Source organism: Dunckerocampus dactyliophorus, chromosome 1 (genome assembly GCF_027744805.1).
Source record: "Dunckerocampus dactyliophorus isolate RoL2022-P2 chromosome 1, RoL_Ddac_1.1, whole genome shotgun sequence".
Taxonomy (NCBI): domain Eukaryota; kingdom Metazoa; phylum Chordata; class Actinopteri; order Syngnathiformes; family Syngnathidae; genus Dunckerocampus; species Dunckerocampus dactyliophorus.
In genome coordinates, this window is record NC_072819.1 from 43088274 (window position 1) to 43114511 (window position 26238).

At 42.5% G+C, this 26238-nt stretch overlaps 4 protein-coding genes across 14 annotated transcripts in view; 2 read left to right on the forward strand and 2 right to left on the reverse strand.

Annotated features, from left to right (window-relative positions):
• Positions 1-1835: 1835 nt before the first annotated feature.
• Positions 1836-5116, forward strand: cnbpa (CCHC-type zinc finger, nucleic acid binding protein a). Of its 4 annotated transcripts, none has more exons than XM_054779835.1 (6): positions 1886-1971; positions 2851-2913; positions 3407-3527; positions 3678-3743; positions 3851-4049; positions 4130-5116. In XM_054779835.1, the coding sequence occupies exons 3-6, from the start codon at positions 3410-3412 to the stop codon at positions 4245-4247; spliced, it is 501 nt and encodes a 166-aa protein (XP_054635810.1). In that variant the 5' UTR covers positions 1886-1971; positions 2851-2913; positions 3407-3409; the 3' UTR covers positions 4248-5116. The 4 variants fall into 4 exon arrangements, with proteins under 4 accessions (XP_054635801.1, XP_054635820.1, XP_054635810.1 ...); XM_054779853.1 differs by having other exon boundaries at positions 3407-3521; XM_054779826.1 differs by lacking the exon at positions 2851-2913 and having other exon boundaries at positions 1836-1971.
• A 680-nt stretch (positions 5117-5796) lies between these two features.
• Positions 5797-12063, forward strand: LOC129188972 (haloacid dehalogenase-like hydrolase domain-containing 5). The gene is made up of 8 exons (XM_054790155.1): positions 5797-6027; positions 6869-7072; positions 7150-7262; positions 7360-7453; positions 8275-8308; positions 9458-9632; positions 9710-9898; positions 11018-12063. The coding sequence occupies exons 1-8, from the start codon at positions 5914-5916 to the stop codon at positions 11412-11414; spliced, it is 1320 nt and encodes a 439-aa protein (XP_054646130.1). The 5' UTR covers positions 5797-5913; the 3' UTR covers positions 11415-12063.
• Positions 12064-12161: 98 nt separating this feature from the next.
• Positions 12162-14729, reverse strand: gp9 (glycoprotein IX (platelet)). Its single transcript, XM_054790166.1, has 2 exons — positions 14487-14729; positions 12162-13036 (listed from the first exon to the last, which is right to left on the reverse strand). The coding sequence occupies exon 2, from the start codon at positions 13033-13035 to the stop codon at positions 12310-12312; it is 726 nt and encodes a 241-aa protein (XP_054646141.1). The 5' UTR covers position 13036; positions 14487-14729; the 3' UTR covers positions 12162-12309.
• A 2422-nt stretch (positions 14730-17151) lies between these two features.
• Positions 17152-26238, reverse strand: part of LOC129188935 (IQ motif and SEC7 domain-containing protein 1-like) — a 128529-nt gene continuing 119442 nt past the window's right edge. For 7 of the 8 annotated variants that reach the window (XM_054790093.1, XM_054790085.1, XM_054790112.1 and 4 more), the window contains 2 exons: positions 21512-21561; positions 17152-20411 (listed from right to left, as the gene is read on the reverse strand). In XM_054790093.1, the coding sequence (XP_054646068.1) occupies positions 19872-20411; positions 21512-21561 (590 nt within the window). In that variant the 3' untranslated portion in view covers positions 17152-19871. The remainder of the gene's footprint in view (positions 20412-21511; positions 21562-26238) is intronic. The other variant, XM_054790144.1, reaches the window with a different exon arrangement.

Genomic DNA, 26238 nt, shown 5'->3' on the forward strand with positions numbered 1-26238 from the left:
ATCACAATGCTGAAGTCACTCTAATTTGTGCCCATTTTTTGGGCCCCCTGTGGATCCCTTACAATTGTCGCAGTCAATATGAACCAAACAAAAACTGTTAATGGTTTGGGCTGCAACGTATCAGAAAAGAGGTAAAATGTCTATCACTGCTTTTCAAAGTCAAAGCTGATGTGTGTGAATATCTTGTTTTGCCGAACACACAAGGATAATAGGTCTGCTTTCATGGATGACTAAGGAAATTAAAGAATGTTCACATTTGAGAGGCTGAAATCAAAGGATACTTACAATTTTAATCAAACAATGATTAATTGAATGCCAAAATAGTTGTTGATTAATTGGACAGTCAATTAATCATTGTTGCAGCTCTCAAGCACCTGTATGTATTTTCTCTGTATGTGTCATTGTTGTGCCATGGGGCGTTCGGGTTTGTTTCTGATCTCGCTGGCTCAGATTCCTGGAACAATGAAGAATGTAAAATGATGACATTTTTGTTTCAATAGTGTAGAAAACAAGTGTGGACAATTGTAAGCGTGTAATGTTAATGATTTGACGTCTGAAAAAGAGTATAAAGAAGCAAAGCTTATTTAATCGTACTAACTTCTAGATGAAGTTGACACAAACAATTTTTTAGTAATGGATATATTTTTACCCAACCATAAACGACTGCAACATGAGCTTTTTTTTTTTTTTTTAGCTAACAACAGTTCCTAAGTGGACACTCACCATGTGTTCACCATCTCTGAAGTATCCAGTTCTGGGTCCTAGAGTTAACACAATCTGGGAATAAAACAGCTTCATCAGCATCCCAGTCAGTAGGTCTATGTCTTCATTGGTCCAGTATTCATTATCTTGTTGAGCACCAAACGCAGGCTATGATAGGAGGATTTATGTTTCCTTTCATCCCACCTAGCTAAATTCACAATGTAATCTATGTTTATGGAAACGTCATTCCATCTATCAAATACCAGAAGTACCAAATATTGTCCCTGTGAAGATGAGGGCTGGGCTTTGGCTGGGAATGTTTTAAGGTGCTCCATCCTGGATATACTTGTAGCACCGTATTTCTCTTCTAATGGAAAATCATAGCGGCATTGCAAAATCATTTCAGGTTATACAGTACATGTTGTTATATTTCGGTGTGTAAAATGGGTTCATTTAGAATATACAGGCCACATGAAATAGTAATTAAATAATAATTCCCATCTCTGAGCATTGTAGACGGTTCCACCTTAACAGTGGAGCAGAAGGCATCTTTCCCTCTTATTGATTTTGACTGAGCACTCAGGCCAGTTAGCATGGATGCTTGCAGGCTGCCCTCTTTCGATTGCTTTCTAACAGTTGCTTGTATTTGGACAGATAATGTAATAAGGACTTCCCAAACAGGGAAACATATATCACCTTGTTTTCTTTATCGTTGTTTTCAAAACTATTTAAACTCTTGGAACACTGATTTGACGGCCAAATTGAAATGCATTATTTACCCCACTACCACTATTATGTGCATAATTGAGTGACCTCACAGTTCACTAACTTTATACCTCGTATTATATCAGGATTTTTTGTTCATAAAGGAAACATTTTGTCAATAAATACTGATGGGATAGAGTCTGCATTATTAAGTCCATGATTTAAATGCATTAATAAATGCAGAGCAAAAGCTGTAAAGTGTTAGTTACATTGTATAATTCTGATTTTACTTAATTACCGTTTTCTTAAATTCAAATAAAACAGGTAATTACTAAGGTCGGCCAATTTAAGGAAGAAAGAGCAATTCTGGGTCGACGATTGGTTCATTCATAGAGGCGGTGTCCAGACATTCTCATATGTGATTGGTTGTTGCCAGAGCTTGCGACCAATTACTGCGCAGTTTTTACTGGTTACTGTGAATGACAATTCAGGAACTCTTGCTCGCACCGCATGTAGCGCAAAGAAGGAGGCGTAAACACTGACAGTGCTTCACAGCTAGCAAAGGTAAGCAATAAAGTATTTTTCTAGACACTTGATACAAATGGATGTCGAAAGTACAACACATGACAAGTAATCGACAGGACAGTTTTCACAATTGGCAGTTTTTTGTCAGTTTACTCGGTTTAGTTTGAGCTTAGCAATTGAGCATCAGGACCTCAGTCAGGCCTGCTAATAGTAGGCCGTCACAACGACTTTGGCGTGTTTGTCCTGCGCGGGAAATTTCGTTTTAGCTATATATTCCCGCTAATTCCCATTGAAAACTATTTGTTATTTCGGCTTATCGCTATTTGTGTCGCAGGAACATTATTGTTGTTTAAGACGGGAGTGCTATCGTCGACTGAATTGTGCATCTTGGTCGTGATCGTGTGCTGGTGTGCTAGCGTGGGTTAGCATGAAGCTATGGTGTCTCGCGACTGCGCAGCAACATCAACGTGACTAGGCCGACGTTAGCGTAGCTACAACCTTTGGTATTTAATTCTAGCCAAGCTCGAGTGCCTTATTTTCATCGTTCAAACTGACATGCAGTTAATTTAAAAAGTGATCAAGTCACATTTAGTCCCGATAAGACGTCGAGTTTCATATTACAGTATATGTTTAATACTCAGAACCACGACATGCTGTCATAGCAGTTTGCTCCGAACGTCATCAAGCATTGGAAGTGATTGAGCCTGTAAAATGATGGTTGCTACATTTGTGACGTTAAGTAGGGTAACTATCGTACCTGATGATTTTGACGCAACAAGTTAGCATTTACTCTTTGACAACAAAAGTCAGTGAAAGCATGGCCTTTCGTCACTTTAAAGAATGTCGGCGTTTGGGTGCTTAAAATGAGGAGATTGATTACATATTAACTTAACATTCTTCCTGAATTGATGTCTTCAGCGCCGTCAGCAAACTGAAGTTTGGCCAATGGCGATCACCACATGATTCCATTGAGAGCATTATGTAAGTTAGTTGAGTAGTTGTAGATGCCGACTAAGCCCTTAACCTGAAATACTATATCCTTGGTTTAGATAGTAAATTAGAAAGCCATTGCCCAAGTTATGTAGCATGCTAGATGTTCACTGGTTGTTTACTCTCTGGTGATGATGATTGTAGTTGTACATCAACAGTACTGTAGGCGAGGTATGATGATGATTATAGTTTTAACTCAACACTCCTGTAGGTTAGGTATGTTATGTAGCATGTTTCCATCCTTTAAGTCATTCAAAGCATCTCTGTTAAGAAGTCTTATTGTAAGCAATAGCTTTTATTACTAGTAAACATATAAGATGTTATAATTAACATTGTTTAGCCCAAGGGGCTCAAAATCGGTAACATGTTACTAGATTTTAACATGAACCTTTGTGTAAACCCTGTGTGCGTGCGTGAGTGTGTGTGTACACATGTACATGCGTGAATACAGTGGTAGTACTGACATAATGTGTTGTCTGTCCAGGTAATGGAGATGAGCAGCAACAGCGAGTGTTTTGGATGTGGCCGCTCGGGGCACTGGATTAAACATTGCCCCAATGCTGCTGGCCCACGGGGACGTGCCCGAGGCAGGGGACGAGGCAAGGGTACTACATACTATCCAGGCCACACCCACCATCGGATTTGTATTACATTTTTAACTTTACTGGGTGTTTTTGCTAGTGTTAAGTTAACATAAGTAGATAGAGCTTGCAGGTGAGCATTATCATCTTACTCATCTGTTTGTGTCGATGCAGAGATGTTCTGCTATCGGTGCGGAGACCAAGGACACATAGCGAGGGACTGTGACCAAACTGAGGATGGTGAGCATTGCTCTTAGCCTTTGACATGCAGAAGCTCCACAATAGTCAGTAATTTTTGGGAAGCTGTTTTCACCATTTTTTTCCCCCCTTTTCCCCGGCCTGCTTAGCATGCTACAACTGCCACAGGAGTGGCCACATTTCTCGTGACTGCAAGGAACCCAAAAAGGAGAGGGAGCAGCTGTGCTACACCTGCGGTAAGGCTGGTCACATGGCCCGAGACTGCGACCACGCCAACGAGCAGAAATGCTACTCCTGCGGCGGCTTCGGCCACATCCAGAAGCTTTGTGACAAGGTGAAATGTTACAGGTAAGTGTTGACTCACCTGTCCTGTTGCCAGTCTTATTTTAACTTGCACTCAACTATAATGCAGCGGTTGTCTCCTGCAGGTGTGGTGAGATTGGTCACGTCGCAGTGCATTGCAGCAAATCCAGCGAGACCAACTGCTACAACTGTGGAAAGGCAGGCCACCTGGCAAAAGAGTGCACCATCGAAGCCACCGCATAATCAGTGCCCTCTGTTGCCCCTCCTTTTTTCAGATTGATGGTTGGTTGTATTATTTTCTCTGAATCCTCTTCACTGGCCAACGGTTGGCTAACAGAGGCTAGTCCCAGGCCAGTGAGCCTCTCGACATGTAATACAATGAAAGGGGTGAAAAAAAATCTTTCTGCATTCAATACAAAAATGTTTTAGTTTGGTAGCGGTGTTATGTATAATGCTTTGTTAAAGAACCCCCTTTCCAAGCCACTGGTGATCGGAGATGAATAAATGGGACTAAACATGGGAATCTATAGGACCTCTGAGCTTGTGGAAGTGAGTCTCTTGTCAAGAGATAAAAGAAGGGAGTAAACGGAAACCGAACTTCCATGTATGGTTATTTTGGTTTTAGTGCGATGAGTTGGCCAAGGGAGAACGACGTGGAAACAGTTCATATCATGATACATTTCAGCCCTACATGCAGCAAAGTGGGCACCTACAAATGACATGTTCTCTTGCTAAGATACATTTTGGAGCTGATAAAAGAAGCAACTTCTTTTATAGAAATCTGTTTACAATTTAAGTCACTTGGTCGTCCAAGGTAGACATTTCCTTTTTAAAAATGGCTTTGGAATTATTTTTCTTTTTACCTTGGCAAAATTAAAACACCACGACTAGTCGTAAGAACAGCAGAATTTGGAGTTATTTCGGAATGAGATGTTTTCACAGAAATCAAAATGTTATTTTTGTACAATATCACTTAGACTACTGTATAAATACCATTTGCTTGTACTCAGTTTTTAAGTCGGAAGGAAAGTGCAACTGATGTCCTAGAAAATAGAAATGTAATTTTAAACTATCAATAAAGCTGGAGGAGCACGGGGAGAACCTTGTCTGAATTCATTGTCACACTTTTGTTTTAAAGCTATCTCTATTTCTCTGTCCACGTGGATGGTAGGCATAACAGCTAAATGATAAAATTGCGGTTGGTGTTGCGTGAAAAGTTGCATTTGAATACTTGATTATTCAAATGAAGCATTTCGCCTACATGGATGTACTAGAAAGTGTTCATACGGCCTGAAAAAATGTCATTCATGTAGGTCACTTCACTAGATTTGAGAGCCAACTATTTTAGTATTCAAACCAGCAATGTTTGTGCACTCACTGTGTGCAACCACTTGTACATGCAGGATGCTCCATAAAGCATGTAAATGGACCCTGCAGCGTCGAAGCAAACTGCTCAGGTTACCCAGTCAAATTCCATATGCTTCCCTGCGGCAAACGAGAAGCAGTAAAATGGAGAACCCTTGTCGCGAGAGGAGGCTATGAAAACATGCAGGCAGTTGCTAAATATCAATTCTGCAGTGGTAAATAAGCGTTGGAATTTGCAGTCCATTGTTCTACTAAGTAGTGATTGTTCATATGCGACACTGTCGTGTCATATATTGAGTTCCCTTAATAAGCAAGACATGTAATCTCGCCTCGGTGTCTTAAAATGGCAGCGGGGTTTTCAGCTTTGCAGCTGCAGCACGGGACCCTCCTTCCCTGATGTCATTCCGTCGCGTCATGAGACGTCACGTTGTCTCGCCCAGTCACAGAGACCAGGCAGAAAACATCAGCGGAGAAAACAAGCGGCCGGAGCGAGCCGGCTCGTACGAGCTCGGTTATTCCTGTAGCTCGCGGAGGCGTCGGCAAAATGAGGGGACTCCTTCCGTTGTACCGGGGCCTGTGCTCCGGAGGAAGCCGGCACGTCAGGACAACCTCTGCGGTTGTCGGCTCTCGGTGTGGGTTTTGCGGAACTAATAGCAAGGTACGGTTGGAGGGGCTATTGAGCTGGGCTCAGTATAGAAAAAACAGTACACTGTTGACAAGGCACTTCTGGGATTATGCGTTCAATTCCTTCAGTGTCAAAATGACGCTTTGTTCAGTGTTTTATGAGATGTTAGCAGGTGATGGTCACACAAGAGGGGCCACCAGGTCACAGTTTGTTTTCTCTCCCGATGGGATAAACAAGAGTGTTGTTTATTTACAGTTTGCTTTCATTGCGTGTTTACAACACACCAACAAAAGCCCAAGAGGATATTCAAGTTCTTTTACTACATAGCGCTTGCAGCGACATGTACAGCTTTGTCACTATAATAATGTTTCATTCTTCTTCAAGCATTGATGATAATACATTGATAACAATAATAAATGGAGTAAGCTACAGTCTGTAAGTCAGTAGGTTCTCCTCTTCCAAACCCTTCACGTGTTTACACTCATATCATTGTTTAATGTTCTTTGACCACATTCCCTGAAAAATATGTTGATAGTTTACATGCAATATTAAATGCACTGAAAACAACCTGAATTAACCTCATATTGCTAGTCAGCACTAAGGAGATTAATATGTCGGGTGTTGTGATTTTAGTCTTTTCTTATTCATGTTTACACAATATAATTACAGTTAAATGTGCCCTACCTAAGTTTAGCACAACAATGACAGTGATCACTGTTTGAAGGCATCTTTCATGAATTTGTTCCTCTTCTGTTTTGTCTTTGGATGGAATGCTCATGGCCTTCTGCCACTTTTTTTTTTACAACTATATGGCAATTTATCTATGAATATGTGACTTTTTTACGCTGTTTAGTCATCCATCTTTTTCTCTCAGCCCCAGCCAAAGTTCGGCTTGTTGTTCGACATTGATGGCGTGCTGGTCCGTGGAAGGATGCTGATCCCAGCTGCCAAAAAGGCCTTCGAGAAATTGGTGGATTCTCGGGGACAGTTTGTGGTGCCAGTAGTTTTTGTGACAAATGCAGGGAATTGCCTCAGACAAAAGAAAGCAGACCAGCTCTCGCACATCCTTGGAGTACAGGTGAGTTGTAATGTGTAAATTAAACCTACTGTGTGTTAGTGTTATCCCTTGATAAATGTTTAACATCTACGTTATAGATCACTCAAGATCAAGTCATCATGTCTCATAGTCCTTTGAGGATGTTCAAGAAGTTCCATGACAAGTGCGTGCTTGTGTCAGGACAAGGACCAGTTCTGGAAATTGCTAAAAAGTATCCTTCATTCTTCTTATGCTTGTGAATTATTTAAATAGGTCGAATATCAATTGCATGATTGTATGTTTATCCTTAATTAACACCCTCTGTCCAGTCTTGGCTTTAATAACGTCGTAAGTATTGACATGCTGAGGGAATCATTCCCACTTCTGGACATGGTGGACCACAACAGGAGACCCAAACTGCCGGTGAGATCATGTTGATGGTGCACAGCAATGTTGTCTCAGTGCTATGGTTACGCCAGATGACCTACTTTTGGCGATCAGCTAGGACACATTGTACTGTTCAAAATTCTTATTAAGGAGTAAAATAACCCGAATGCAAGACCAAGATAATATCTTTTTTAAGGACTATTTTTGGATTGTTTTTTTTTTAAATACAAAAGTGATCATGTTTTAAATATCAGTTAAATCATATTTCATTCATATTTTATCCATCCATCCATTTTCTATACCGCTTGTCCTCATTAGGGCCACAAGTAAGCTGGAGCCTAACCCAGCGGACTTCAGGCAAGAGGAGGGGTACACCCTGGACTGGTTGCTAGCCAATCTCAGTCTTAGTTTATTGATCATATTTCTTCGTTGCTATGATTGGCTGGCGACTAGCGCAAGGTGTACCGCGCCTCTCGCCCAAAGTCAGCTGGGATACGCTCCAGCATTTCTTAGCTGCTCTACAGTTGTTTGATGACCCCTCTTTTTTTGATTACCATCATCTTAAAATGAGCACCATAACTCCACACCTGTTGTTTGCTAAAGCTGGGTGGTTCCGCACTCGTGTCTAGACCAAAAATATAACAATTATTAAAAAAAAAAATGTCCCATACGAGGGGCGTGACAAAATATTTGAGAAGCACTGCATTACACAACTCTAGGGGAGCCTGCAAACAGTCCTTATGACTTTTGTATGTACGAATCAGGTTTTGACAAGTCAAAACTGCATGACAGCATCTGCATGTAGTTGCTAGTATAAGTGTTGCTGAAAAGAACATGTTTCATTCCTTTCATTGCAGTCCAATCCTGTAGGCAACCTTCCCAAGGTTGAGGGTGAGTACTTTTCTCTGTGGACTCCATAAAGATACATAGTGTATGTATGTGCGGGTGCATCTCAATAAATTTGAATATCTCTGAAAATTGATTTCAGTTGTTCAATTTAAAAAGTGAAACTCTTATATTCCGTAGATTGACTGCAAAAAGTGAAATATTTCAATAACATTTTTTAATTTCTTCATAATTTAGATGGTTATAGGTTACATTTAATAAAAAAAAAATAATTCAGTGTCTCATAAAATTAGAACAATTAAATCAAACAGTAAAAAAATGTTTTTTTTCCACACTGTAATCAGCAAATAAACTGAAAAAACCTCATGAGCCTTTAATTGGCCTGTTGCATGATATTCAAATTTATTGAGATACAGTGTTCCCTCGTTCCATCGCAGTTCACCTTTCGCAGATTCGCTGTTTTGCTGATTTCTTTAGTGGAATTTTAGCGCTTTTTTGTTTTTACAGCGTATAAACGCTGTTACGGGCCGAGCCTGGCCCTTTAAGAAGAATTGCTTTGTGGGAAGTTGAGTGTTGTAGATCTGTGGTTTAGCACAGGCAGCTGTGTCTCTCTCTAGTCTCTCTTTTCTGTCTGCACCGCCCATTGTCTTCTGCGTCCTGATCAGCTTGTCAGTCAATCTCCTTTGTGCCGTCTCTTGTTGTGGTCATGGCTACCAAACTAGTTAACCGTGTGAGCTGCTTGCTAACCGCCAATACTGTAAAGAATAGAAGAAACAGAAGAAGCTAACCGTGTGAGGAAAATACGAAGACAGGAGGAATATGTTTTAACAAGGATACAAAAACGCTACAGCCAAACGGCGCCAGGATGAAGAGGCATGGTCATAGGAGTGAAATACACGTGAGTCACCTAATAATTTCTTGTGTCCAGCCTAGTAGGTTGATCATTAAAATCAAAGGAAATTTTAACTTTGAGAGTGTTTAAACAAGAGAAAAATGTTAATGCCTGTCTGAGAAAAGTGTATGGTGAGGGATTTTACAGCCTTAAAACATACATGATAATTGTAAAAAAAAATTAAATTGGCTACTTCGCGGATTTCACTTATTGCGGGCTATTTTGGGAACCAATCCCCCGCGATAAACGAGGGAACACTGTACATCATTAGAGTGTTTAAGTTCATCCAATGCCATCCACAGCTGTGGTTCTCTTCGGGGAGCCAATTCGATGGGAGACCAATCTGCAGCTCATCGTTGACGTTTTAATGACCAACGGCAATCTCAGTAGCGTTCACCAAACCCAAAACACACCTCACCTGCCCTTACTGGCCTGCAACATGGACCTGATGTGGATGGCCGAGGCACATTCTCCACGGTAAAGTGGAGAAGCTGCTCGTCTATTGGAGGCAAAAGTTGCAACATTCATCTTTTGTTCCCCACATTTTGTCTCAGGTTTGGACACGGCACCTTTCTTGTGTGCTTAGAGAATATCTACAAGAAGATAACCGGTAAAGACCTCAAGTATGAGGCTCTGATGGGAAAACCAAGCGAGCTGACCTACCATTTTGCTGAGTACCTCATCCGCGGGCAGGCCTTGCAGAGGCAATGGGAACGTCCCATCACTTCCCTCTATGCTATAGGGTAAGACCCAAACTATTCTGTACGTGTGTTTAGTGAAATGAGAGCCCTGTGGTGTTTTTGGTCAGTAACCGGTGAGAGACATGAATCCAGCCAGCTGCCTTTAAACAGCTTGCAGGCAGCCAAGTAAATAATCTGCTTAGCATATTGTCACGTCTTTTGACACCTCGAATGTACTTTCGTTACTGAGTCTTTTGGAATTTCTAGTCTTTTTGTGTAGCCACCATTGAATCCACGGGATTTTCTAAAGAGCAAAAACACAAAGAAACTTGATTGACCACATCTTTCCCATGTGAATCCACTAGCATCGCATGTCTAGATATACTTACATAAAACAGGGGTGTCCACACTTTTTCCAGCGAGGGCCACATAGTGAAAAATGAAAGGATGTAAGGGCCACTTTGATATTTTGTATATTTGATATTTCAAGAAAACTGCATTTCAGCTTTGTGATATATGTGAAAAAGCATATTATTCGTATCAGCTTCTCTTCTCTACTTCTCTACTTCTCTACTTTAGATGCACGTTTTCCTCCAAATTTTGGTCAAATTCTAATTGCATGACTTTGGAGGTTCCACTGTAAATGTTCACTGTCACGTCACTACTGGCCATAATTTTCAAGCACTTATCATGTATGTATGTACTTTATTATTTATCCCACAGCGGGGAAATTTACTTGTTACAGCAGCAAGACAAGTAAAGAGAACAGTGTAAAGAAAGCATAGTGTCTACAACATGGTTCAGGTGGTGCAGGTGTTGTAGAGCCTGACAGCGGTCGGTATGAAGGACCTGCGGAACCTCTCCTTCTTACACCGTGGGTGTAACAGTCTGGTGCTGAAGGAGCTGCTCAGGGAAACAACAGTGTCAGTTCAGAAATCTTTGCTTTATCTTTGTCAGCAGAATAGTTGGATTATAAAATCCAATCTAATATGCTTGAGAGGACGCTGGGGTCATGTTTATATTTCACATCTCTTCTTGGTGAAACATCCAACAGATTTTCCTCAGTGTGATGATTAAAGCTAATTTAACTGTCACCTCATTCATGGACTTTAAATAGAGGCAGAAATGATTGATTAATATATGCAGAGGCACTGAACAATCACTTCCCTCTATCGTTCCCAGGGATAACCTAATGACTGACATCTACGGAGCTAACCTGTACAACCGCTACCTGGAGGAGAGAATAGCGAGAAAGAACCCCAAAGCCGTTGCCAAGCTGGCAGCCGCCACCGGCTCCACCACCGCAGTGCCCACAGAAATGGAGGTTGACAACCTGTGGGAGAGCGAGCTGGCTTTGCCCGCCGCCACCTCCTGTAAATCAGTCCTGGTGTGCACAGGCGTCTACAACCCCAAAGCAGAGGTGCCGTCTGACGCCAGCCGCTGCATCAAGGAAACAGTGTTCCACGGCCACCGGGACTTCCGCTTCGACCCCGCGCTGGTGGAGCCGGGTCACATTGTGCACGATGTGGCCGAAGCTGTTGAGCTCATTTTTGAGCAAGAAAAGTTTGTGCCTCAGTAGAAAATGGAGGGAGGATGGACTCTTCCCCTGATACACTGTGCGTCCTGTTCCACCACCCGAGGGCTTTTAGTCTTTTAAACATGGAAATTAGAACAAAAATGCCCTGTTTGTGTGACAGTCAGCTGATCTTTTTTATTGCTTTTGCGAGCCGCTTGTTTTTATTTGATGAAACTGCCTTATGTTACCCTGCTAAATATTTTTAGACGATATCGATGTGCAGAAACATGAGCTCATCCTATATTTGTTACAAGTCCCCCACTGGTTTGACAAAGCATTTCAAGTAGTGGACCTGTCCTTTAGAGGCCACCTTTTAGCGTTTCAATGGTTTACGTGTTTTTTCCCTTGAAAATCTATGCATGATTGAGAGTATTTGTACTGTATGAACAAACTGTTGGGTGTGCAATATGGCCCTCAATTCGTACCACACTGTGCGTAGTTGCGAGAGACTTGACCAGTATTTGTGTTCATTGTAACCATTTTGTTAACACGCCATTACTTCCCTGTTTGTTGTTACATACCACGTGCTTACTCTACTTTTATTTTTGTATTTTGCCAAACACAAGCCTTTAATGCTCTATTTGACCATTTGTAGTGTTTCACTCATTGTAAATACTGTAACTCAAGAAAATATAAGGAATCGTTGCAAACATTTGTGGTGTGTACTCCTTGTGTATCATATGTGCATCAATGTAATTACTCCGTGGTGCGAAAGTACAGGCATTTATGGGGATGGAATGATAAATTAGGTTAAAAATGATCATTGAGATCACATTAGGATGGTCCTTTTACGTTGCATTTATTGCCAAAATAAGTTTTGTTGCATCAAAGTGAACCTTGGATAATAAATACATTGCATTTGTGTAGTGTTTTCATCCAATGAGCTCCAATAGGTGCCTCAGATAGCTTTTATTTTGATGTTGTGTTTCTTGTGCAGCACGTCCAACACTTGCGGGAGCAGTTCCATGTTGACAGGAAACCTTTCCAGTTCCTCCTTGAGAAGATGACGACCTGCACTGACAGACAGCCTCCTCGTGTGTCTCGCTCTCAGTGGATGTAAAGAGTCGACATGGGGCACTGAGTGATCTTCCTCAATGTTCAGCGTGAAGGTGCAGTTTTTGGCAAGTCTCAGGCTCCACACAAGTAAAACCATGAGGCAGCAGAGCAACACTCCCATCATGATGACATAAGTGGTACTATAGCAGCCCCTCAGGGCGCACTGGGTAAAGTAGTCATCGGTGAGTTCACTGATAGCTTTCTGAGCCACAGACGTGGGACTGGAGCAGGTGGGCTCCTGCGAGACCGCAGCCCTGTTCCTTAGCAGCCAGTTCCTCAAGTACTCAATGCCGCAGTCACAATGGAAAGGGTTGCCAGAGAGGGAGACGCTTTGGAGGCCCGCCAGTCCGTCGAACAGGCCCGAGGGGATGGTGGTGAGGCCGCTGTCCTGCACGAGGAGTTCTGTGGTGTCTGGCGGCAGAGGAGGCAACGCCATGAGGTCACGAGAGGTGCAGTTGACTCGCAGACCAGCAGTCCGGAGACTCGTGCACAGACAGGCCTGACCAAGAGAGGGTGTCGTGATTGTGGCCCAGAGCGGGAGGAGGGCTAGTCCTGGACCAGAGAGCATCCTGAAAAAATGACAAAAATGTGTTTGCATGACACACACACACACCACCGGGGAAGACTGCCTTTGTCATAAGGTTGCATCGTGCAAATACATTTACAGAAGGCAAATTGGATTAACAAAATAGTAGAAACAGCACTCATTATCTTTGTAAAGTAGTACGTTGAAACAGTAATTTATGTTCGTATTACTTACTCTAAATGTCTGAATAGGTAGGCACATGTCTACTTATCTGAACTATTAAGTCCTCACGCTCCATCTGGACTCGAGTAGAGGCGATAGAGCCTTTTGGGTGATGTGGAGCAACCTGCCTGTAGGGGTTCGAGCTGCACATCTTTGGAACAGTTTAAAACAGTGATTCTCGACTGGTGGGACACGTTTTCTTACGCTTTTATTCTGAAGGGGATTTTTTATGCAGCGGGTTGCATCTATTCATACAGTCATCCCTTACCACGTCACCATTTGAAGTTTGCAGCTTCACTCTGTCATGGTCTTTCAAAATATACCAATTAATAAATTAGCGCTGTTTTGTGTTTAACTACGGCCGACTAATAGGTTTTTTTTTTAAATGCATATTTAAGCAAATTTTATGTATTGTTGGCCTAAATTGAGCTTTTTCAAGCATAAAAATGACCAAATGAACTAAAATACAAATATAACACATTCAGTTGATATGTAGCACACTATACTGGTCACTAAGTCTAATAAGACCGTGATAAGTGAATTTCTGCAAAGTAGGACTCCTTATTTAAAGAAAAACTGTTCACGACCTTCTATATAGGGCTGCAACTAACAATTATTTTATAATTGATTAATCGGTCGATTCTTTTTTGATTCATTGATGAATCCGATTTTTAAAAAACCCACATTTTTAATTTCCGCTTTTTTATTCAGAAATAGATGATTTGAACTGACAGAGCGAATAAGTGCACAAACACCAGGTTTCCGCTTGAATATTCTGTTAAAATAATGTGAAATAATCAAAACGTTTGTCAAATAGCTTCAGTAAAACAATAAATGTGCAGAAAAATCATGATCATTTTCTTTGTCTATTGATGTGAACCTTGGTGTTTCAGTTAACGGAGTAACCGGTTAGGCCACCAAGTAAAGTAAGTAAAGTTTTCATTGTTTTCTTTAAACGGTGTACTGTAATTATTTTGTCAATATTTGTCCTGAAAAGTTTGAGGACAGGTCTCGTTTTCTTAACTGAATGAAATATGTATTTCTTGAGGGCAGTGTGGACGTCTCTGGCTTCAAAGTAAATTACACTTCAACACAGCACTTCCACTTCAGTCCACATAAAGGAAATACTGTAGTATTGGTGTGCAACAAGTTATTCAGAAACTTTACACGAGATATGAGGACGTATATGATATAACGAGTCAAAAATAGCATTAAAATAGCATAAAACTGATAGTTTAAAGCCAAAATTAATCCAACAAAAAAGAACAAACCTTTTAGAGTGAAATTACCAGCAAAGTCACTCATGATCCCTGTGAGCATCCTTGAATTATCCTCATATCTTTATCGTTATGGTCCAGTGTTACATTGAGCTGTGGCGTATTCACCTCTAATGAATGTTATTTACACAACAGCCGTGTGATGAGTGCTCAACTATGAAGGAAATCCTTCTGCTTGGATGAGATAAGAAGCTATCTTTGAAAAACAGTAGGAGGGCCAATGAGAAGGACTCACACACAGTGTTTATTATATAATAAACAGTCTCAGTCACTATATGGTGATATTTTAGTGACTTTGACCTCCACTCACTGCAGGGACACAGCAACATACTCCTTGATGGGAATTTAAATACAAATACAGGCAAGCTAAACTATAAAAGTCCTAAATATGTCATTATGGAAATTGTAATATGTACAGTTACTAAGGTAGACAAGAGTAATTCAATAAAATACACGAGAACCATTCACTACGCGATCCTTGTGACTGGGGTGGCCCAAGCGATCGTCTAGCAGCTGCACTTTTCACCTGTAGGGGAAGTACTAGCACTGCCCTCTAGTGGAACTGCTCCATTGTACTGGACCGCAAAAATGAAATCTAAGCCATAAATCGGTTAAAAAAGGGATTTTTTTTGGCTTAAAATATATTTTTTCTTACTATGAAAAACACGAGATAAATTAGTTAAAATAAGAAAAATAATCTACCACCAGAACAAGAAAATTTAGCATTTCGGCAAGTCAAATCTATTCCTTCTTTCTACAGTTCAGTGTCATGGCTCCTTTACAACAACACATCACTTTGCACTGCGCATCTGTCCATCACAACACAAAATGTGTTTATATATTTGATAAATGCTATTTCAAATTGCAAGCCATATAAAGTGGTGTGGAAAAGTGGGATCAAACAAGTCAATTTTGCATTATATTTGCATCAGAGATTTGAAAGACTTGGCTATTTTTAGCATCATAATCAGCATAAGAAGTGCTGATTATACAAGTACAGTCATGTGATTCTTATTTCTCACAATATATTCTCAAATAAGCCAAATTCAACCAAACAGGTATACAGTAGTGTGAAAAAGTGTTTGCCCTCTTCCTGATTTCTTTTTTGTAACACTTAAATGTTTCAGGTCATCAAACTAATAGAAATATTAGTCAATGACAACACAACAGAACACAGAATGCAGTTTTGAAATAAAACTTTTTGTTATTAAGGGAGAAAAAAATCCAAACCTCCATGGCCCTGTGTGAAAAAGTGATTGCCCCCTCAACCTAATAACTGGTTGGACCCCCCCCTTAGCAGCAACAACTGCTATCAAGTGTTTGCGATAACTTACAATGAGTCTCTTACAGCGCTGTGGAGGAATTTTGGCCAACTCATCTTTGCAGAATTGTTGTAATTCAGCCACATTGGAGGGTTTTCCAGCATGAAGCACTTTTTAAGGTCATGCCACAGCATCTCAATAGGATTCAGGTCACGACTTTGACTAGGTCACTCCAAAGTCTTCATTTTGTTTATCTTCAGCCATTCAGAGGTGGACTTCCTGGTGTGTTTTGGCTCATTGTCCTGCTGCAAAACCCAAGTTGGTTTCAGCTTGAAGTCACAAACAGATGGCCGGACATTCTCCTTCAAGATTTTTTGGTAGACAGCAGAATTCACGGTTCCATTTCCAGGTCCTGAAGCAGCAAAACAGCCCCAAGACCATCACACTACCACCACCATATTTTATGTTGGTTTGATGTTCTTTTTCTGAAATGTAGTGGTACTTTCACGCCAGATGTAATGGGACACGCACCTTCCAAAAAGTTCAACTTTTGTCTTGTCAGACCACAGAGTATTTTCCCAAAGATCTTGGGGATCATCAAGATGTTTTCTGGCAACACTACAATGAGCCTTTATGTTCGATAAGAACGCTACGTTACATAGGCCACTGCAAGAAGTCCAACCATCCATTCTCTAGGCCGCTTATTGTCTGTCTATACGTGCCCTGCGATTAGCTGGCGACCATACCAGGGTGTACCCCGCCACTCACCCGAAGTCAGCCGGGATAGGCCCCAGCATCTCCCCTGCCACCCTAATGAGGATTAGCGGCATAAAAAATAGAATGGCATGTTTTTGGATTGTGTGAGGAAACCGGAGTACCCCGAGAAAACCCATGCGTGCACGGGGAGGAAATGCAAACGGCACACGCAGATTCGAACTCAGGTCTTCTCGATCTCCTGAGTGTGTGGCCAACATGCTAACCACCGTGCAGCCCCCGCAAGAAGTGCTTAGGGTAAAAAAAAAAAAAAAAAGAAACAATGCTAACATGTGTGAGTCTATATTATGTCTTATTTTCTGTGATTATGTCTATTGTATTGGGTAATATGAGTTTAAAGGGGGCTATAGGGGTGTTATTTCATGTCTGGAGAGCTCTAATAATATTAAAACATGTATTTAGAGGGACGTAACAGGTTTTCTGTGCTCTAACCATGAGAATATTTCATTCATAAATGAGGAGTCCTACTTTGCGGACATTCACTCATCACAGTCGGATTCGGGACCAATCAACTGCAATAAACGAAGGATGAGCGTATTTAGATTTCAGCTTTTGCGTATCACCATCATGCGTCATTGCATCACTGCGTGCAGGTGTAAAAATGACAAGGTTCATACCATAAGTCATATATTTGTTTATTTTGCGTTCTCAACATTGTCACAGTTGAAGTTTTACAATAACTGGGGTCTTACTGACTCACTACTCACTGTACAAACAGAATGCACACATAAATGAGGCCATTCTTGTGGTTTCCTTTTTTAGTTTTTTTTCTTTTAATGAGTCTCACAACAGACTGAACAGCTTGCAGTGAGATGCATATGTCTGAGTGCGCAGTGTGTGTGTGTGTGTGTGTGTGTGTGTATGGAAGGAGCATGACGTCAATGGTAGCTAACTTTTCTAACAGTCTGCTTTTTGATTTCTACAGCAAATGTCAGTTCCAGAGACGGTCGATATGTTCAGCCCTCACTCACTCCAAGAGGTGACGTCTGTACGTCTTGATCAGAACAGAGCATAGATCATATTCACACTATGTACAGCTTCTTTTCACCGCCATTTTGGTCCCTTTACACCTTCGTGAAGATAAATCCTCCTTCCAAGCAGTTTGCACATCCACATCTCATGTTTACACAATGAAAGCCCTCAGCGAAGGAAGTGCAATGTTCTTTATGTTTGTCATGTACACAATGGCTTTGTTGATGAAATACATGCTGAGCTTCAATATTAACCAGCCGAACACCAAAACACAGCAAGAACACAGCAACATTGGCAAACTCCAAACCATAAAAAAAAGGAAACAAAATTAAATAAAAAAAAAAAAAGGCTGATCTTTTTTTCCTTTCCCCCCCACCCCCATCAGCTCACAGTGAATAGGACATGTGATGCATCAGATCCATGCAGTGCATTGTTTGGGGTTCCTTCTCACACACACACAGAAATGACTGGAGAAAACACACATCAGAACACGAACGGGACTCGAGGGTCCGAATTATAGCAAAACATCCAAGTCGACAGAAAGACACATTCATGTCCTACATGTGATATGTGAGAACCTTCCACACGAGGAGAAAGCTGGAAGCCTGACTGATGGCCATGGATTTCATTGTGACTCTTAAAATACATGTACAACCTGAATATTGGAACAAACTGCCTACAGTCACCAATGTGCACACTAGAATAGACTCTTATTTGTAGAATGTATAAAGTTATTCTTTACATATTCCCAGTTACTTTGTTCAGTTTACATTTCTGCGGTATAACTGCATTTCTTGAAAAAAATGTTTTTGTTTTTTTTTTATATGTGCTTATCCAGCAAAATATTTCTGTTCAGTCCAAGGAGAAGTATATTCCTTTATTAAAATATATACACACATTCCTCTCTTTCTTCACCTTGTAAGTATTTATACATATATGTTCCTAAATGGAAAAAAAAAGTTGGATCTATCACCTGAATCTCATCCTGGACAACAAAAGACTTCCACTCTCAGTACAAGTCAGCGTTTGGGAACATGATTGCACTTAAACTCGCTATGGTAACACTGATTTGTTATACAATGTGCAGAGGATAGCCTCACATCAATAACAGTACATGCAAAAATCACTCACGAGACATTCCACCCGGCTCCGAGCCTGCAGCGAGCATTAACATTAATTTAGACAGAGAGGGCCCGACAAAAAAAAGATAAAGATAAATAAATAGACAAAGAGGAGGGACGCCTTGCTTGTTCCTAATCAGTACAAAGATATTGCACATATGATAGAAAAAGAAATACTTCACTCTGTAAGGACTGATTTGAGTCACTCGCAATAACTCGTTGGCGAGTTCGGAAGGAAGAAAAAAAATCATCAAAGCAGGAAAACAATATTCTACGAGTGGGAATCAATGAGCGGAGAAGGCAGCTGTTGCTTCCTGTGTGCTGTGCAATCAACGCTCACGCTCCAAACCTCCACCTCAAAAACATTCCCATGAATGGTAACGACAACTTTGGACGTCACGCTGCAACAGCTGCCACCTCCAGCCTACTTCCCGCAAAGGCCAAACTCATGAGTTCGATTTCAGGCTGATTTTCGCTGCGTCCGCATCCTGCTACCCCAGAGTCAGTATAATACTGATAAACTTTTTGCTGATAATAATAGTTGTAAGTATAATCTTACAAATGACTTTACGCACAATATACTGTACAGGAAGTCTTGACTAAATAGATTATGCATTAATAATTGGCACATTTATGTATGAGCGCTAGGAGACAACACGTACAGCTGTCATCTACAGTAAATACAGCACTAGAACTAATAGGACTCCTCAGATTTGAAGTCAAATGATTATATTTTTACTACATGTGAGCTCTATCGGAGGCAAGGACAAATAGCATCCATGTGACTTGCAAACCGAAAAAGCTGTGCACGACAATGTACGTCATTGTTGCGCCTGGTTGTCTTTCCTCCTGATTATACGGTGGTGAGACAGGCCGCGGAGGGCGGCGGCCCGGCGGTGTGTGTGTGTGTGTGTGTGTGTGCGTGTGTGCGTGCGTGTGCGTCTGGACAGCACAGGGCATCTTCCTGTACACACCCACCCGTCCTGTGGAACCCTGCTGAAAGGGGGAAGGGAGCGGGCAGCCCGGAATCAGACTAACTAGTAATAAAGGCCCCTGGTGGGAAACTGGAGTCCAAACGTCCATCCTGCTAACTGGTTGGACGTGGAGGTGAAACAGTGCCTGCAGGTGGTTTCCATGGCAGCAGCAGTAAAACACAGTGGACAGGCCGTAGAGTCGCGCTGTCAGTCCCTTTGGTGTCAGAAACAGTCCCCCTCTTTCGTGGTGCCCTCCTCGCCGTGTCGGCGGCGTCATCACACTACAGTGCTGATGCCACTGTGTTTGGGTTTGGGTCCGCCGGGTGCTGCGCCCGCCTGTTGGGTGCTGTGGTGGTGCGGAGCGTGCTGGGAGTGGGAGGCGTGATGGGAATGCTGGCTGTAGTGGCTGTGCTGCGTGTGGCCGTGTTGGTGCGCGTGTGAGGAGTAGGCGGGGTGCTTGTGGTACTGCGTGTGAGGCGGGGGGTGGTAATGGTGGTGGTGGTGGTAAGGCGGCGGGTTCTGTGGGACTTGGCAGTACTGCGGGTGGTGTCCGTGGTGCTGCACCTGCACGGAGTGCACCACCTGCGCCGTGTGATGCAGGTTGGTGGGGTGGGGCTTGTGGGATATGAGGGTGGGGTGGCCAGGCGGGGGGATCGGGCCGTGGCTCTGGCCGGATGGTTTGCCTCTTTTGCCGCCAAACAGTGAGCCGAGGATGGAGGTGGATGCCGAGTTGGGGAGGGAAGGATGCTCGCGGGGTGCGCCCTCACGCGGGGTGGTGGCTCTTCGGCGCGTGTGGGGGCTGCTAATGATGGACCCCTGTGGAGGGAAAAAAGGTGACAGCATGTCCATCAGACTTGACGCACGACGGCTCTATGCAAGGTTGTTCTTATTTCAAGTAGCAAAATGTTGTATAGGGCATGCAAATGAGGAACTAAAATGTCTTCATGGTATGCTTGCATCCATTCTAAAGCTTGGGGAGACTACGCCATGAGGAAATATCACTGATAATGTGGCAATATAGAATACGTGTGGCAGAGTCACACATGCAACTTGTTAAAGTAAACTGAGGTCACCGCTTTCCACATGCAGAGGATGTGACAGGCAAACTCCTCATCCACACTTTAGCATTGGAATAACAGTCAAAGGGCAGGAGGACTCCACAACAGGCCCGTCTGCTCCGAGTTCAACCCTAGTCTCATTATCCACGCATGACCTCTCTTCCTCTGGTCGCTCATGCTTTAGCTAAGACTCGAGGAGACCGCATGATGCCTTTGAAAGCAGAATGACATTTTTCAGGGTCCCAGACTTGAAAGCAACACATGTACGAATGGTGTGTGTGTGTGTGTGTGTGTGTGTGTGTGTGAGTGAGAGATCCGTGAATGAAATCCACATCTTTAGTCGTCTGCCCAGCAAGTAAAAGCCTCTTTCTTCTAGCCTTCCTAACTGCGCTGCCTTTCGGAGAAGTTGTGGCTAAAGAAAGAGAGCCCTGGACAGAGAGAAAGTCTACAAAGGTCTCGTTGGTGTCTTACTGAGCTACCAGCTGAGAAAAGAGCAACCAAAACCGCTTGGATGGGAGTGAATGAAAGACAGAGACAGGCGACAGGGAAGGAATTAGTAGTCATGCTTGGTTGAGGAGGATATGTTTTTTTTTGGTCATGTGACATGACCAAAACAGGAGCTGTCTGGCTTCCGAAAACGGGGGGGCCGGATCAGAGGCAGGCAACCCATTCATGCACACTAAACTGAGGCAAGCAGGTCAATAAGGCATCCCAGGTAGAAAAAAAAAACATGATCCAAACAAATGGACTGAGTCTATGAAGCAAAGAAGGTGTCAGACCAAAAAAAGAAATGGTGTGTTTTCACAGTGCACATCATCACATGAAGAGTAGCTTGGAGACCAGCCGCTTCCAACTTACTTCCATATTGCTGTCTAGTGATCCTGCACTGCTGCGACGCCCCCGCTTGCCTGCCCGAGACATGCAATACCACAGATTAGAGATCGACAGCAACTCCTGGAGCAACTACAGACGTTTAGGCTGCCCGCCGCTCCCATAGGGGGCAGTGCAGCGGATTGTGACTGTGAGTAAGGCCCGAAGGTGCTGGGTTCCAAGCACGTGACCGCCTCGCTTCCGGTTTTCACATGGGGGGCAAACTTTTCAATGTGGCCACCTTTCAGTTACCGGCTGCGCAGATGTTGGAATTTAGGTGACATTAGAAAAGGTTTAGAGCGGAAGGTATGAAGTGATGGCTAGAAGCACACACACTTAAGGAGAACGATTTTTCCCAACATCACTGAAGTCGACCATTCAAACGCTTCCGTCTACACTCGCAAGGAGTTCAAGAACTACAAAGTATGGAGGCACATCATTTCTTTATGTCTGGTTTGAAGGCCATGAAAGACAAGGTTGGACTTATGTGGCCATGGCTGAGTACCGTAATCGATGGGCTGTTGGTGCACGTGCGAGTTTATCGGAGTGTGTTGTCAAGCAATTTGCTTATAACTTTTTGCGTATTTGTCTTTTCAAATATGTTGCTGTCATCTATAATTCGGCGTCTGCAGACGCTCTAATGGTGAGAAATGAATGTTTTGCCTCAATGTTTAGTTGACCAGAAATGTTTTGCTAAAGATTTAGTGGATGTTTTCGCTTCCATTTCTTGTCTAAGATGAGTTGATTGTAAGTCCCGGCAGACACTTTAAAGCCATCATTTGCTTTTTATGCTGACAAGTGTCATGTAAAGCGGGTTTATAGCTTTTGGTTGTGAGGCAGTTCTTTCTGCGTTGCTCATTTTCGGGAGCCTTTTCGAGTTCTGACAACATTTTAACTTTGGTTTTAGTATAAATGTTGGTGGCTGTTGCTCGCTGCAAACTCGAGCGTGTTCAGACTCGGCTCCACTCGACAAACGCAAACAGGTATGGCAGCCATTTTTCTCTGTGTTTTTTTTGGTTGTTTCTTGAACTTTTTCCCCTTTATGAAGTACGATTTTAGGGAACTCTGTCCTCGAAAAATCCCTTATTTGAATGAATGCATGCGGCATTTTCACTCTGATTTTACTTGATGTCTCGCCACGATGACGCTGGTTTGCCCTCCAAATGGTGGCGCCTGTGCCGACTGCAAACGGACGTGACGTCACGTGCGACCCAGCAATATGGGCGGGAGGTACACTGGCTGTTTCTCAATAAGTATTCTTGTGGACTCATCAAAGTTCGGAAGAGGAATTCAATAGTTCTACAGTAGCTATCCCTTACGCCCGCTAGTGTTCCAATAGTCTACAAGGTCCTTGGTTCTACTGACCTGTTAACGAGTTCTTGTGAACTCTGGTATTGAGAAACAGCCACTGGCTATCTTTACGGAAAAGTGGCATCCTCACACGGGTTAGAATTTAAAGCGCATTTCTAACTAGAAGCTCAGTCAAATCATAGGCCACAAAATTGAATGGCAACCCCATTGGATGGAAGTCCGAGGCCAACAGATCCACGGTAAAGTTTATTGAAGGTTACCAGCATTTCCCCCCCAATCTTTGTCCTATTACATGGGACAACTTTTCAACGCCAAATGGCCAAAAACGGCCTCAGTGACAGTCACAAAGGAGGGGGATACATCAAAAGCAATACAGTGGCTGTTACACATGGGATGTACAGGCATATCGAGGTCTGAGGACCGTTGTTCGGCACACTCAGCATGTGATACATGACCAGTAATTACACATGAACAGGAAAATACCTGATGCGTATGGAAATAACGGTAAATACACATGGAATGGAGTATGGCGGGAAAGGAAAATAAATGAACCCCGCAAACAAACAAGGGTGAAAGGAAGACATTTATATGGACTGACCTATCACTTTCCTTAAACTCATTAGAGCATAAACAGCAGTGAGACAGACCCCTGACTGGATTTCATTTTGCTATCAAGTCAAATGACTCGATAATGTCTCTTAAGGCCTTTAGTGGAAGAAATGTATTGTTGCTTCAAAGACACAGCGGTTGCAATTATTCATGGCTGGGAAATGCTCGCCAACACCAAGCGCCTCGAACTAAATCTACTCGCTGCATTCAGACAGTTGGAGCCCATCAGTGCAGATTGGTGTGCGTCACAAATACACGTGGAAGGAAATGGGACATGACTGCTGATCAAACTATCATGATGATGTGTCTGGATGGGAGAAAATGTAAGAATGTTAAAGTATTTAATTAAAAAAAAAGTGAACATGAATGGACTTGTTCATAAACTCATGGCCAGTGCTGAGAACTCCCAGTCAGTTTCATTCATCACGAAGAGAACAGATCTTAACATCTGACCTCCTCTCAAGCAGCTCAGTGGTTGAAAGTGGAGTTATTTTGCTTTACGTATCAAAATGAAGTAGGCTGACTGCACTATGTTGTTATGGCTACAGAATAGTGACTCATGGGATCATTTAGATTGCAGTTATGGGCAGGAAGTGTACTTTACAGAAGCCTCTGAATAATCCTAATCTTGCTACTACCCTCATCCCTGACTGCAGTTCCCGTAAAGAGGCCGCACAGAATTTGGGCTTGCTTGCCCCATCCATGAAATGTTCTCCTCAACCTACAGACTTCATTCATTTAGAACACCTGACCAAAGATGGGAGGAGTAACTGAACTGCAATGAGAAATGCTCAAATGAGTACATCGTTGCCGTCTCTGGAGATGACTTCTTTTGTTCAGGAGCAAAACTGTTTCACAGCAAACGATTCCATTCAGTGTTTTTCACGTGTCAGGATTGGTTTGGTTAAAACAAACCTTAGTCTGATTGCTCTGATAGCAAGGTTACTTTGGTCAAGTGTGAATGCTATCAAACGAATCCTGGTGCGCACCGGACAACAAACAACGAAGCGGTGCGTTTGTCAGTGTCTATGTGAAGAACTACATTTTAGACAGAAGCGCTTCACACCTTGTCAGCCACCATAATAGAACTTGGCAGACAACTCTATTGATCGGAAAGCGTCATCACAAATGGAATAAGTGCAGACAAGCAACGTCTTCTTATTTTTTGTTTGTCCCTTGGCTTGTCCGCATACAAAGTGAACGGGGCCGGTAGGGGACGTAGGTGTTTGATACACAATTCTGGTGGCCAATGTAGGTTGTAAATGAAAATGTAGAAGATGTAACACATGTTGCCATTGGTTGTTATTTACTGTTGACAGAAATAGAAAAATCTCTGTTCAGCGGCCTTGTTTGGTTTTCATTGGACACTGACGGTATTACATTACGATATACAGGTCCTATACGAGCGCACACACACACACACACGTATATATATGCACATACACACACACACCTACACATTCACAGTATATACAGTATATATATGCATATATACACACACACTTACATATATACACACACACACATACATCCCTTCTTAGACGGATCTTATAACTAAATTATAGCTAAATTAACTCCTGAGCCACTCACACTGTACAAAGAACACAAAGGACATCCAATGCAGTCATAAAGTAGTAAAATATCCTAATAAAAAATTAAATCCAAAGCGTATAAAGCAATAATTATTCCGCTACACTGCATCGTTGTTATTGCCGCTTTCATAGGAGCAGATCCTTTAACATGCTCAAGGATATCGCAGCGCCTTGGAAGTTGTGTGTGGTGTTAAAGACTTTTGTCTTGGAGCATGTCCTGACTCTGTGTGCGTGTGGGTGGGGGGTCAGGGGGATGACTCTGTGCAGAGAGGACAGTTGAGTTTGCTAATGTTGTTTTGCCGTGTTTCGGCTGACAGTAGCCCCTTGTGTTGTTGCCATAATGAGATTGTTAACTGACATCGTCACCATCCAGACGTCACCATACGATCTTTATCCTTAACGATGGTTGCTATAGTCCAGTGTTGCGACTAGTGTGGCTGTGCGTGAGGCTGTAACTAGTTCTCCAGCGAGTCTCGTGGTTACGAGCCAAAATGAAGTTTTTAATTCATTTATGAGCGCGCTTCTGTAACCAGGAAACAACACAGCTCGGAAGCTGGAAACCCAGGACCACCTGTACCTTATGGCAATCACTTCAGAGGCAAATTGCAACTACAGTGGAGCCTGCAAAGTTGGATTCCATTAAAACGGTGCAATTTGGAGTTCACTGACCATCTACGGGATTAACTAAGTGTGGGGTTTTCTTTGGCTTTAGCGTGATGCCACCTTAGAAGGGTACCAGTGATAGCATAGAGGAACATTCAAATGTAAACGTAACCTTCCAGTGATATTTATTCCTCTTACTCCGAGCACGATCGTAGAGGTAATAGGGGTCAAAAGTCACACGGTTGCATCCGTAACGTCATCTGTCTACCAGTTGCAGCTTTCACCAGATCTTCCTCCGAGTAGATGCACAAATCTGCAGACAGCTGGATCTCCTAATTTAACTACCTCAGCAACTTTGTGGTTGTTACAATTTGAGACCCCGGAAAAGACTTTCATGTTCCCGCTGAAAACTTAACACTGTGCAACCAACCTTTACTTCATAATGATAAGAAAGAGAAAAATGGAAGCGCCTGTTGCCACTTGAAGTCACATTTTAAAAGACAATTTTTGTGAACCAACAAATCCAATGGGTGGGAGAGTGGATTTAAAGGGGAGGTCTCTAAAGTCGATGTGGCGTGCAGTGAAAGAACATTTTGCTAT

What these genes read in the sequence shown, in the direction of transcription:
- cnbpa (XM_054779826.1), top strand. Translation starts at nt 3,410, where the DNA reads ATGGAGATGAGCAGCAACAGCGAGTGTTTTGGATGTGGCCGCTCGGGG. An exon ending in CTGTGACCAAACTGAGGATG is followed by an intron (nt 3,744 to 3,850) that starts GTGAGCATTGCT and finishes CGGCCTGCTTAG; the next exon opens with CATGCTACAACTGCCACAGG. An exon ending in GACAAGGTGAAATGTTACAG is followed by an intron (nt 4,050 to 4,129) that starts GTAAGTGTTGAC and finishes TGTCTCCTGCAG; the next exon opens with GTGTGGTGAGATTGGTCACG.
- LOC129188972 (XM_054790155.1), top strand. Translation starts at nt 5,914, where the DNA reads ATGAGGGGACTCCTTCCGTTGTACCGGGGCCTGTGCTCCGGAGGAAGC. An exon ending in TTTGCGGAACTAATAGCAAG is followed by an intron (nt 6,028 to 6,868) that starts GTACGGTTGGAG and finishes TTTTTCTCTCAG; the next exon opens with CCCCAGCCAAAGTTCGGCTT. An exon ending in GCCGAGGCACATTCTCCACG is followed by an intron (nt 9,633 to 9,709) that starts GTAAAGTGGAGA and finishes ATTTTGTCTCAG; the next exon opens with GTTTGGACACGGCACCTTTC.
- gp9 (XM_054790166.1), bottom strand. Translation starts at nt 13,035, where the DNA reads ATGCTCTCTGGTCCAGGACTAGCCCTCCTCCCGCTCTGGGCCACAATC.